Source organism: Limulus polyphemus, unplaced genomic scaffold, assembly GCF_000517525.1.
Source record: "Limulus polyphemus unplaced genomic scaffold, Limulus_polyphemus-2.1.2 Scaffold1582, whole genome shotgun sequence".
NCBI lineage: Eukaryota > Metazoa > Arthropoda > Merostomata > Xiphosura > Limulidae > Limulus > Limulus polyphemus.
In genome coordinates this window covers 167,677-181,133 of record NW_013667192.1, presented here as the reverse complement: position 1 = coordinate 181,133, position 13,457 = coordinate 167,677, and the positions used below count along the sequence as shown (strand labels likewise).

Below are 13,457 nucleotides of genomic sequence, written 5' to 3'. Positions count from 1 at the left end.
TCGTAGTTTTGCACTCGTTTAGAATAATGTACATTAAAATTCGTTTACTTTTGCACTCATATAAATGTAAATGTACTACTGTACAATTAGCCAAACAGAATACTGGGTTTCAATTTAAACTAGCGCACACGAACTGACTGTCTCACACGGTTCTTTTAATTACCGTATTTGCCATTTGCCAGAACATAATGGAAACTTTTTTCTTCCAAATACCTCCCGAAAATATTGACAGATCATTATATTCGCACATGTTCAATTTTATTAGGTATTTCACTAGAAGCTACCACCGAAAATCATTAAAGCGCCATTAAAGGTTTCAAACAATGTGGCACATCCAATGCAATATAATGGACGGGACGGATGATGACATGATGTGAGAATCAGAAGAGAATAAAGCAAAGATTAAAGAAAGCAAGTCCCATGAGTACGATGAATCCAATGGTAGCAACAATTCTACCGATGACGAAGATGTATGTGAAAATGAATGATTAACTTAGTGTATTACCACGTATAAACTGTCCGCAGATTTTGTCAAATTGACTCGTATAAAAACATTTCAATGAAAGATTTCCAAAAATGTTTAATACACGATCGTTGTTTACTGTATTTAGAGACTCTTCAATACATTTTATACAACTGATGTGTAAAAAAACATATTTTCTTCAACTTAACCTTTTAAAACTGGGTGTGCATTATATTCGGGCAAATACGGTAGTTAGATAGTTTATCTGTAAGTACCATAAGCGGAGCTTCTAATGAAGGCTTAAAGATGAAACGTTAAGCTAATAAAATCTACTTGAAGTCATAGATTGTTTTTTTTAATGAAATGTACCCTCTATTTTAGTCAGTACTGCGTATTTGTTATTCTTCTAAATATTGGTGTAATTATATATTGCAAACAACGAGACTGTAATATAATGTTTTAGAATATTAATTGAGACTCGTTACATTAACAAAAACTCTAGGACAGCAACTTAATAAAGGAGTTCCCGCATTAAAGTCTTAATGTGTAGTACATATTTGTAAAAGACTGTAAAATGTGTCATGGATATCACCAAGATTAACATTAGCAATAATAAATTGGTCTAGAAGTCTGTAGATATTCAGTGTTTCTTTGAAGCTAGCGGTTTCAAGGGCTGCCAAAGCATAGAGATTTATTGCCAACAAGGTTGACACAGGGAAAAAAAAACAAAAAAAAACACTGTTTTGGAGGACGAAATAAAGACCTTGACAGACACAGCAAAGGCAGTTGCAGAAACAATTAGCGGTTTTTTATATCAAACCGATTTTATGTCAATCACATACTACTCAGAAATTCTCTCCAAAGATTACCCCAATTAACATACTTTATCGAACTGTATTGCCCCAGGTGAGATAGCAGTAAGTTTGAAGATTTACAGCACTAAAATCTGGGGTTCGAATCATCATGATGGACACAGTAGATAGCCCAACGTGGCTTTGCTCTAAAACAAACAAACAAATCGAACAGTATTTGCTTTACTTTAAGCAAAAGATCAGTTTGTAAGTGATAGCAACTACTATTTGATCCACGCGATTAACAAGACCACTTCTACGTTTCAAGCCCGATAAAAATATCAGAGTTTGATGTAAAATTACCATGAGATGTATATCACTACCTGCCTCAAAGTATTAGCCACAATAACAGTGAGTACCCTAACCTAGTGTAGCTGAGTGGGTTATTAGTTACCAATGTCTGCTCATTCAAGTCATTTTAGATTGATTTACCAGAAAGAGATATTAACGATCCAGATTTAAGGTTTGAATAGAGAAAAAGTAGAAACGTCCACCCAGCTTGCTAAAGGTATAGAACACTTCATTCAGTATCCGAACAGAAATGATCGTTGGAAAATCATTTAAGTAAACTTTTCTTCACATACAGTGCATGGAAAAACGGAAGAATATTTTATTTTCTTCCTACATTTTAGTACATTTGATACAAAAAGTGAAAAAATAAACCCTCCAATACAAGTTTGAAGTGTTTTCAAGCTACATATTTTACATAGTTGTTTCATTTTTAATGCAGTTTTAAACTATTTGTATTATAGAGATTATCATGGAAAAAACCTATAAGAAAGCCATGACTGTTTACCTGTAAGTTTGTAATGACTATTTATTAAATTGGCAAATTTGTGGTTTTGTGAAATTTCATCACAATATTATAAATTATTATGTACAATAAGATTGCAATATTTCACCGTCATTGATTTATGTCAATGTGTCAAACACATGCAATTCATATGTTGTGGAAATTCTTATTTATTTTTAAAACAGAAATCAAATTGTGTTCAAATCGTGTGATGAAATATAGTTACGCACTCATATTGACTTAAGGTTAGAGTCAAGAATATCAAAATTCAAATATTTAATATCTTATAATTTCTAACATGTAGTCTACCATTTTCGCCAGTAGCAGCTTGACCTTTATGTCAACCTACTTACTCAAACAGAATCGTTGTACAATCGTTCTATTTCAAGAAGACAGATAATAGTAATAAAACGACTGTGATATGAGTTTCGAGGTGAAACCCGAACATTTGAGTTTAGCATCACAAGACTGTTGAAATCATGGAAATTGTGCAAGTTAACCACATAATCTAAACAAGGCTTCTACAAACAAGTTTTCATTAATGGTTACCACATGACTTAGAAATTCAAGGTTGTAATTCGCTTCATTTTAAACATATTTGAATTTCAAGAGCTAATTTTAAACATATATCTATATATATGTCATATTGGTAAAACAATATTTTGTTATTTTACTTACATACCACCAAGAAATTGAAATTATCACTTTTTGATAGGCGCTCGACTCGCAATCTTAGGGTCGCGGGTTCGAATCCCCGTCCCACCAAACATGCTCGCCCTTTCAGTCGTGGGGGCGTTACATTATGTGACGATCAATCCCACTATTCGTTGGTAAAAGAGTAGCCCAAGAGTTGGCGGTGGGTGGTGATGACTAGCTGCCTTCCCTCTAGTCTTACACTGCTAAATTAGGGACGGCTAGCGCAGATAGCCCTCGTGTAGCTTTGCGCGAAATTCAAAAACAAACAAACTTTTTGATATGTCCTTATACCATCTTCTTCTTTAGTATACGTACAATTTGATTGTTCGTATCAATAATTTAATATTGTATCTATATGTGTGGGTTAACGTTGTCGAATTTAAATAAGAAATATTACAACGTTTATATCTGTTTGTCGTTATTCTGTTATAGTTATCTCTAGGGCAAGGTCATGTGGTACATTTTGCAAGACCTGTTTCTCGAACACTGCTTAAAACTACACTATAGTTGTCAGAGCTAATGGCATTTTCACTGCCAGTGTCATTCTTATCCAGTTGCCCCCCAGTGGCACAGTGATATGTCTGCGGACTTATACCGCTAGAAATCGGGTTTTGATACCCGTGGTGGGGGAGAGTACAGATAGCCCTTTGTGCAGCTTTGTGCTTAAAAACAACAACAACAATCTTATCCAGTCGAAATGAGCTTCTTCCAATTGATGACGTATTAAATACTTTGTCCACTAATGTACCAGGATGGCTGGAAAGTAGTTACATATAGATTATTGTTATAACAATGCACCTGACGTCATCAAGGAAATAATAGACGAATGAATCCGTATTTTCAAGAATTATTTCAAACAAACAGATGATTACAACAGTGTATGCCTGCGATGGTATTGGTACTACATAAAAAGTAATACTGTAAAATATACTAGATCATATAAGAGTCATAGACATTTAATAATGCTGGCGACTTTTGACAGTTTTCTGTCTGTTCTTACATTGAAGATTATATTGATTTTTTCCCCCTCCAAAACTTAAAATAAATCAAAATAAAGTTAATTCCTTGAGACTTCAAAGAAATGTATTTGCATTAAACCTTTTAAACGGGTTCTAGTTGTTCAGCCCATGTCGTTTTTCAGATCTCTTTCTTTCTTTTCTCGCAATGACGCACAATAAACTGACCTCTGACCCACCGGCAGATGCTTATGTAAGAGTATTTATTATCGCGGTTCAACATTCAACCTGTAGAGAAATGTGTTATAATTGTTGAGTAATGCATCACAGAGTGACTATGTCCAGTTAGTGTTATCCTCCCAACTTAGTGTAAGTATAACATTGTAGTCCATAATCTCTCCATCACCATCCAACTCATATTTATGTCACTTCTTAAGTCTAGACAGTATGTGGGAGAAATATAAAAAACAACTGACGGAGAGGATGGGATTAAAGTTTGTTAGAACTACCAGAAGCGATCATTTGGCTATGCAGCTCCTATTACTATTACGTGTCAATAAGCGAGGTTCATATCGTTGTTTTGTTGGTGTAATAAAATATTCATTGTATTCGTAAGTTGTGTATTCTGTGCTTAATCCAATAAATAAATGAACACATTCGGCACTACGACAAATTATGTCCTAAAATAAACTCATTATGATGTTTTAAAATGATATTAATGACGGAAATAGTGTAAAGATAATAAGAAACAAATCTTGTAAATTTTTTAACGTAATTGTGCTATGTTAACAGTCCTTTAGTTACTGTAATATTCCGACATTTTGTAACTCGATATTTACCTCTAACCGTTGTACAGTATAATACACATCTATAAAACTATTTTTTGTTGAGTGGTGGTTTGCTATGTACAAAGAAAAAAAAATATTATATTGTTAATTGTTTATTCTTGTTATCTTAACTGATGGGCGTTTTGTTTGTTAACACAATATTTATTAAGTTTGATCATGCGCCGCTTTACCGTCGTATGTTAGGTGTTCGACTCGTTACGCCGGGTGGCAACAGCCTCGTATTGATTATGGTGATACCATTGCAACCAGTGAATGGCGTCACAGAGTTTGTGCGTCAGAGAACCGGTCTAATTTTACTCTTTGGCTCTTTGTATTTTATTATGACCCTGTGGGCTTGTTTCTCTTTCCCGAGGGCTTTAGTAGCCGTGTTTGCCGCAGGACTTACAGTAGTGTACGAAGTTTAATAGTCAGGTGGTTGAGGTAAAGAAACATTATTATATTCTTATATTTCCCGAGTGATACAAAGGTTTTTTCACCTAAAAGTTAAAAAATCGTACGTTTTTCTTACAAGTTATCGATCATTGTATTGTTGATTTAATACCCGACTCTTTGAATTGTTTAAATATTGAGACTGTATTGTGATGTTGCACGCAGTGAAGGATAAGTAACATTTTCGTACAGAAGTACTTGGTGAATGAGAAGCAGTGCTGAGGAAACTTGCTAATAGTATTTGACGTTGCGGTGAGATCGGTAAGCTCTGTGTAATCATATTTACAAGTATGTAGTCATGTATAATATCACGTGGTACATATATAATATTCATGCATGTCAGTCTGTGTTATTAATTCTGCCCATAATTTTATAAAATACTAGAGGATTTTAATACATAGTTGATAGTCATGAGGCTTAGGGTTGTTTTAGAATGAAAGTTGACTTGTTCTTGCATGTGAACTCGATGAATAAGTTCCGAGATGATTTAAAGTTCTACCCTAAATAATTAAAAAGAGCCATGTGTGACTTAGTGGTTGTTTGGTTTCGGATTGAATGGTCTAAGGTTCGTGAGGTCTTTCTGTTGAACACGTTCCGCATTTTGTTTGTTTCCTAATTTTAAAGCAAAGCTACACAAAGGGCTTTCTGAGCATAGCCGTCATTAATTTTGAACTGATAGGGAAGGCAGCTAATTAACAGCAAACACCATAAATTCCTATGCTACTTTGGCCTGATCGAATAATGTGAGGTATAATCGTCATATTTATAACGCACCTCGGATCCCAAATTGTCGGCAACATATACAATTAATAATAATAAAATGTTTCTTCACTAATATACTGTTAGTGGTTTTGTGTGTGGGCTGAAAGGAATGTTCCTGCCTTGTTTCCTAAATTCAGTTTATATTACTTTCCTGTTCTGTAATGATTGGTGTGGATGTTAATTACTGCGTGGATCCTTTGCTTCTTTTTTATATAGATATCTTAGAATAATTGGTCGCTAGTTCGGTGGACATTTGTTTCTGTCGTGTGATTGTTCAGACTAGTAATTCCATTCCTGGTGTTACATTTCCTTTCTCTCTGTAGAACTATTGCTCTAGTTCTATTTATGATGATCTATTTTAAATGGGTAACATGAGTATAATGGGCGTTTAGTTAAACCAGTAAAATAGTCTAACATTAAACAATACAACGACAACGGAGCTTCATATAAAAAGTTTGTCCAAAAATAACGTCCATCACATCATATACTTTACATCTCATTCCCAAGAACGGAACAATAACATCGTTAGTGGAAAAGGTAATATAGAAACACCAGTGAATATATATATATAATATGTGCTAATAAGACTTTGGAAGGATATTATTTTTATATAATTACAACACTTCATACTGTTGTTTTATAGTGTAGAAATGTGGTCAGTAATATTTATATGTGGTATTCCAAGACGTGAAATAAACTCACAGCCACCCGCCCTGTTATTTTATAGTGTAGAAATGTGGTCAGTAATATTTATATGTGGTATTCCAAGACGTGAAATAAACTCACAGCCACCCGCCCTTCGCAACAATTAAGTTCAGTGACCTAGTATTCCGAAGGATACGCATAGTGATTTATCACCCGTTAAATAATAGAGGCGAGTCTCCGCGTGAAAACACGCTAAGACAACTTTATTAAAAGGGTGGCAATTGAAAGAATGACCAATCGTGTGATAAAATAAGAATCATAGTAGTTAGAAATAAACAAACTCGACTGGTTGGAATTACAAAAAATATTGTCATTTAATGAATGAAAATAGAATTATACATTAAAACGATTCTGAGAGTATTTCTAATACTGAATTAAAATTCAAAATACACACAGTTACCAACTGAAACGTTAATACTAACAATTCACAGTATCTCTATAGCTGGCCAATCAAAAACTGGGTCACAAGTATGCAGATACATCTCTTCTACGTGTGACTGTAACTTTACATCCAGGATTCAACACAAACATCCTGTGAAACAGCAGGTAACAACCTTGATCGTTTCATGCTATAAAGAATAACACCGAGGGCTAATTTCACATTTGACTTTAACTGAATTTTCCAGGTGCTGGGATATAATTCTAAGAGAAAACCTAAAATACTGTTATATTAAATATATGCTATAATCAAGGGATATATGTGGCATCTACATACCACATGTAAACAGATAGTAGAAAAAATGTTTTCCCAATTGTTTGTTTGTTTTGTTGAATTTCGCGCAAGCTACTCAAGGACTATTTGCACTAGCTGTCCCTAATTTTATAGTGATAGATTAGAAGGAAAAACAGTTAGTTAAAACCACCCACCGCTAACTCTTGGGCCGCTGTTTACCAACAGATAGTGGGATTGACTGTTGAATTATAACACCTCCATTGTTGAAAAAGCTATCATATTCGGTAAAGTGTTTTGATCCCGCACCCAACAGATCGCGAGTCGAGCGCCCTAACCACGAGGATTGAATACATGGAGTGTACTGCATACTAACGACACATCACTTATATCAAACAGGTATTGGATGATGGTGAAAGTTGTATTACATTCTGTTTAAGTGATTCCATACACTAAAATCGCTCTGAAAACACCTTTTTCAAAGGATATCTCAGGACATTATCAAAACTGTGAATTTGAAAATGCAACATTGGTGTCAGGCTGTCGTTATTGTTTGTGGTTAAACCATATTAAAACCAAATGTCATGACATGTCAAGTTGTATAGTCACTTCTGCTCATTTACAACCATAGACTGATTGACCATTTTTTCAAAGTTTAGGTCACAAAACAGATCATTATATGCCAGACATAATAATGAACTGGAGGATGGTGCTGGTGTTGGTGGTGATTAACATAATTTTATAACTTATTTTGCCTTACTATCCATAAAATGTTATAAATTCCTATTCTTCTTTAACTGTTCTTTGCATTATACTATTACACTATTTCCTCAGGTCAAATAAATGGAATAAGAGGAAGATACAGGTGCACTATAGGTGTGGTCAAGTTTATGTAGCAATCACTAAATTCAAGCTAGATGACCATTATAGAGAGCACATACAGTTAGATCGTCGTTATAGAAATCTTCAATGACTCTCCTTACCTGAAGCGTAATTTTCCCAATCATAATGGCGTTGCTATAGTGAAAGATTTTGTCATTAATAACTTCCTAAAAAATGATATGATATATGAATGCCTTGAACATCGCTTCGACATCCAACTTACGCAAAATCATCTAATGGAATAGATGAAAAGCTTTTTTCTAATTAGACTGTTGTGTGTTTGTCATTAAAAACTCCCCACACTTCTAACTTACCTGGAGCAAGACGTTTCTTTTGTGACCATATTATTCAATCTTATGTGTCTATAAAGTATATTTGTACAACAAGAGTTGTATGATAGTATATGGGCAAATATTTCGTGATATGTCAGTTGCACTTGCGAGTTTATTAATCTTCTTTTTTTCTATTAATTAATTTAGGTTTTTTTTTCGTATTATGGCACAGACTCCATATGATCCAAAATGTCTCTTGCTTGATTTTTTGCCATTCTTCGAGGATTTTGGACTGCAGTTGGTTTACGGATGTAAGCAGGGGATTACTGTGACGAATGTGATTCTGAAGCTCATCCCTGAAAGTGACTGATCGGTTTGAGATCAGATTATGCTGAAGGAGGGAGGTGACCTAAGTCACAGTCTTGCTCTTCGAATCAATTTTAGATAATAGGACATGTTGGATTATAATCTTAGGAAGGCCCTTTTTTATCAGCATTGGAATGGAAATTGTGAAGTAGACATAATCAGTAAAAAGGTTTATGTACATTATGGATTTTATTTGCCTTTTGAAGGAATTTTAAAACACCACCTTCGTCGTTCCTCACATTGATACACAGCCTTAGACTGACAGAATGACACAAGGCGGTCAAGTACCTTTTGTGGTTGTTTCGGCTTCTGCACTATTGTCTACACACATAAAGGGGTGATATGGATTCATCAGACGGATCACATTCTTCCATTCATTATCTATCCACAAATAATACCTGAGCATCTTCGAATTGTGCTTTCCTCTTTGCATCTGAACGAAGAGATTGTAGGACTAGTTGTCGGTGTCATAAAACAGTTTGTGTAATATCCTTTGCATTTTAGAAATGGCTATAGTATTGACCACTGTTATATAACTGGCCAATTCAGACATGATCTGACGCCTGTTGCACTTAGAAGTCTATCCAATCGTCTTTTCCTTTGACCAAGATGTCGAGCATTACTACCTGTTAGCATACTGGACTATGGACCGGGAGGTTCATGGACTGTGTCCTCTTATCGCAAGATTTCATTCCACATTTTGGGACCATGGATACGTTAAAAAGGTGACGGTCAAATTCCACTATTCGATTACAGTATTCCAAGAGTTGGCGGTGAGTGCTGTTGGTTAGCTGTCTCCCGTCTAGTCTATCAGTTCAAAATTAGGGACATAATTTGCAGGTATACATAACTCTACTGAACATGAACCCTTTCTAATATAAAAAAGGTGAAGCTACCAGATACTGATGGATCTGTTTCTGCTCAGTTTTGGTCTTGTTTTGTATTGCAGAGTGATATCATGAATGTAAACCCTATGGCAAGACTACTCACTTTATTATGCCAATGCACTGCAATACGATAGTTAATCAGTTTATATTTTGTACCAAATTTTCTCTCTACCGACTTTGCTTTTATCAAACATTTACCAAGGATAGCATTGACGTTTTCAAAACGTACCTTACAGCGCATTTATAGTTGTTTTGTTTATTTCTAATATATATTGTCATTTCTTAGCCTTACATTACTGTATCCACCTAAACGTAGTTAATTACAAGAAATTAAGTTAAAAGTGTGTCATAAATCACTCAAGATAACTTTGTATACTACAAAACCGTATTTAAACATCTACTCTAATTTCACTTATAATGTTATACTCTATATGCAGCATCAGGCCAGGATAAATATATAGTTATTTAATAGAGGAGATAACAAGTACGGTAAAGCATATAAACTTGTTAAGGTGCTTTTTGTGTTGTTGTTCGTTTAGAGAAAAATAAACTACGTAAAATTGCTGTCTTGTTTTTTAAACTTCGTTTTTTTTGTGTGTATGTATTTGAGAATCTTGATCAAAGGTCATGGATTATTATTTTTTGTTCTTCCAGATCATTACAGTCCTTAATTTATACTAAAGAATGAATGAGTTAGATAACCTACGGCAAGAAGCAGAAACATTGAAGAGTGCTATTCGAGTAAGTAACAAAGACTTTTAAAATTCATAGTACTGTGGTAATAAATGATTTTTGAGTTGTAAAAAGTGCGATTATCAAAGTGCCAATATAGTCAAATTATGATATGTTACAAAAGTTATCTAAACCACGTACTCATTTTAAATGTGTAGTATGACTGATTTTATGCTTCAATGAAATAACTAGGAACAATTCATATAGCAAAAAGTCCCACATTTCTTTAAGTACAATGTAGGCTTAACGTGAGCTAAGCCTAATTTGTGCCTGCTAAAACAATTTTCATAGCTCACTTAAATCAAATCATTTTTACTTACTGGTTATTATATGAAAATAAACAGCGAACACGTATTTTTCAAAAAATAAAAGTGTGTTCCACTTACCTAACAAACCCAGATAAAATTTGTATTTGATTTTTATGTGCACATGTTTTAATGAAGTAAAACTTGTTTCAGACCGTGTAAGTAGAATGTTTATGTTAACAATAACTTTATAATTAATTTCTAAACTTGCTGCTTATTTTGTCTTCTATTTACTGTATCATTGTTATTATTTTTATACAGTTTAATTTTATAGATTATCTATTTATCGTTTTCATCTATCATGTTATTCTATTATGCGATTGCCAATATTAGCTCATTACAAACACAAAAGTCAAAATAGTACTTTTCAAAAATAATTCTTTCTGCCTAGCTTTATTTTAGTTTTAAAAAAATTATCTTGCCCATCTTGCATATATATATTAAAAAGGAAATGAATTATCAAAAGTGTATCACTTGTATAAATGAGTGCAAAAAAGACAAGATGGAATTCATCACATAACACCACACGTTTACAGTGATTTTTTTATCCAAAGCTTGGACCCTAAACGCCATGAAGATGTGTTTTTCTACTTTTATTTGAACTAAATGGTATTATCAGCTGTCACATGACAGTATTTGATAAATAAACCTCACATGTTACAATTGGAAATAATCCATTTCTAACCGCTGTTGAAGGAGTCACTCAGCAGGGGCACAATCTCTCGCCTGTTGCTAGTTATTACTGATCTGCCTAATCATCTTTTCCATTGGTTAACCAACACTGATTGGCTGGTAAACTTTTCCCAGTGGCAAACGTTTAAACATTTGGTTTCTACTGTTGATACGCTCCGGTGACAAATGTCGTTAAATATGTGGTCAAAGAAACGATTTTTGATAAAGACGCGCCTATTAGACGAGTGCCTACTATTGTCCTCTGGGAGGAAAGCGGTAAGTTTACGGACTTACAACGTTAAAATCCGAAATTCAGTTATCTTTGGTAGACACAGCAGATAGCCTAATGTGGCTTTGGTCTAAAACAAACGTCTACTATTATTCCCCCTTGAAAGTCGTAGAGATTCTTGCTCATACCCATTGTCTTGCAGGCCAACATTATATGATTAAATCTCTGTATTTACTGGATTAAAGCAAACATCAGACACATGACATTACCAGTATATGTAAATAAATCCACAAATATATTAAGGTGGGACATTCAGTAGTGTGTCTTTTTGTAAATTTTTAGTTGAAATTAGACATAGACAATGCTTCTACGGTTTACTCACTCGTTGTTCCTGTGGAAAAAGAAAGATATACTTAATTGTTTCTCATTTTTGGTTAAAGATGTTGTTTCTGTTTTGAAATAAATTACCTAACGTACATTTTTATTCAATAAAATATCCACATTGTTTCTGTTTTCAAATACTATACTATACAGAATTGAGGAAAACAAAGACGATTACAGTTTCACAAATATTGTTTTGCCCGTAAAGATACGGGGTACATTGTTTATTGTTTATAATTAAGCACAAAGCTACTCAATGGGCTATCTGTGCTCTGCCCACCACGGGTATCTAAACCCGGTTTCTAGTGTTGTAAGTCCGCAGACATAACGCTGTGCCACTGGGGGGCTACAGGTACAAAACTAAACAATGGGCTATCTATTTCGATGACGAGGAACCCACTTTGAGACTAATAATATTTGGAGACGGCTTGAATGGGCTATCTATGCTCTACTCATTGCGGTGTCAAAACCTGACTTTTAACCTCATAAACTCTCCGAATTACTTAGCCACCGGGGGACATTATGTATTAGAAATCTTCAATAAAATACTAAAGATACTAAAGATGACATTTCTCTAATTCTAATCCTTCTAATTGTTCGCAAAAATTGTTTTTTTTACAAATTAATGTTTGTGTAGAATCATTTTAATTCGACGAGTGTTAGCTATCCCGACGACATACACAACTATTGTTCTGTTTAGTGAGCACTAGAGTTGTATAAATCAAGGCCCTGGCATAGGTTGGTGGTTAAGGCGCTCGACTCGCAACTTGCGGGTCGCGGGTTCGAATCCCCGTCACTAAATATGCTCGCTCTTTGGTGTTGCTGTCAGGGCTAACCTCCCGAGTGTAAAAATTATTTGTTAATTCAAAATACCCGAACAGCCAATCATAAAAGATGTATAACGTTATACAGGTCTTATTTGTTGTATTATCACGGATCGTGCATTACAGATATTAATAATTATTCAAGGAATGTAGACAAAATAACGAAATTTGAGTTTCTTTGTGTGTTGTTAAACTTATCCCCCCAGGAAAATGAGAAACATAATTCTTGCTTTATTCATTCAGCATATGTATATGCATTTTTTTATTCACTTCACTAATTCAAACTAGTTTGCCCCAACTGGGAAACTTTGCGGGCGCCCCATGTACGCATTGGACTATTTGTGTTGTACCCACCACGGTTATCGAAAACCATTGAGTTTATACGGAAGATAAACATAATATACAGAACCCAAGACTTTGATAGGCAACCCGCTGTGCTGTCAAATCCCAGGTACTATTCTTGCGCCTACAATACGCATGTGTGTAATGCAAACGACATTAAATATTCAGCTTCCTAAAAAGAATAACATAGCCTAGGTCTACAACAATTTTAATGAAACATGTACACGGCGTGGTCACAAGTAAATAGACACAACCTTTTCAGAAAAAATGAAATTTTTCAGTCATATTCCCATGAATTGATATATCTATAATTTAATTAATATTGTTACGTCTCCGTTTGTTAATTAACTTTCCGTAACTTCGTTACGACGAAACTTCAGCGACACAAGTCC

General features: G+C 34.4%; 1 protein-coding gene across 3 annotated transcripts in view; it reads left to right on the top strand.

Annotated features, from left to right (window-relative positions):
* The first annotated feature begins 4,841 nt into the window (after positions 1-4,841).
* The window catches only part of LOC106464187 (guanine nucleotide-binding protein G(I)/G(S)/G(T) subunit beta-1), a 66,865-nt gene continuing 58,249 nt past the window's right edge, over positions 4,842-13,457 (top strand). The window contains exons 1-2 of one of the 3 annotated variants that reach the window (XM_022391884.1): positions 4,842-5,027; positions 10,235-10,321. In XM_022391884.1, coding sequence (XP_022247592.1) covers positions 10,265-10,321 — 57 coding nt within the window. In that variant the 5' untranslated portion in view covers positions 4,842-5,027; positions 10,235-10,264. Of the gene's footprint in view, positions 5,298-10,234; positions 10,322-13,457 lie in introns of all 3 variants that reach the window. The other 2 variants (XM_013924312.2, XM_022391885.1) reach the window with 2 other exon arrangements.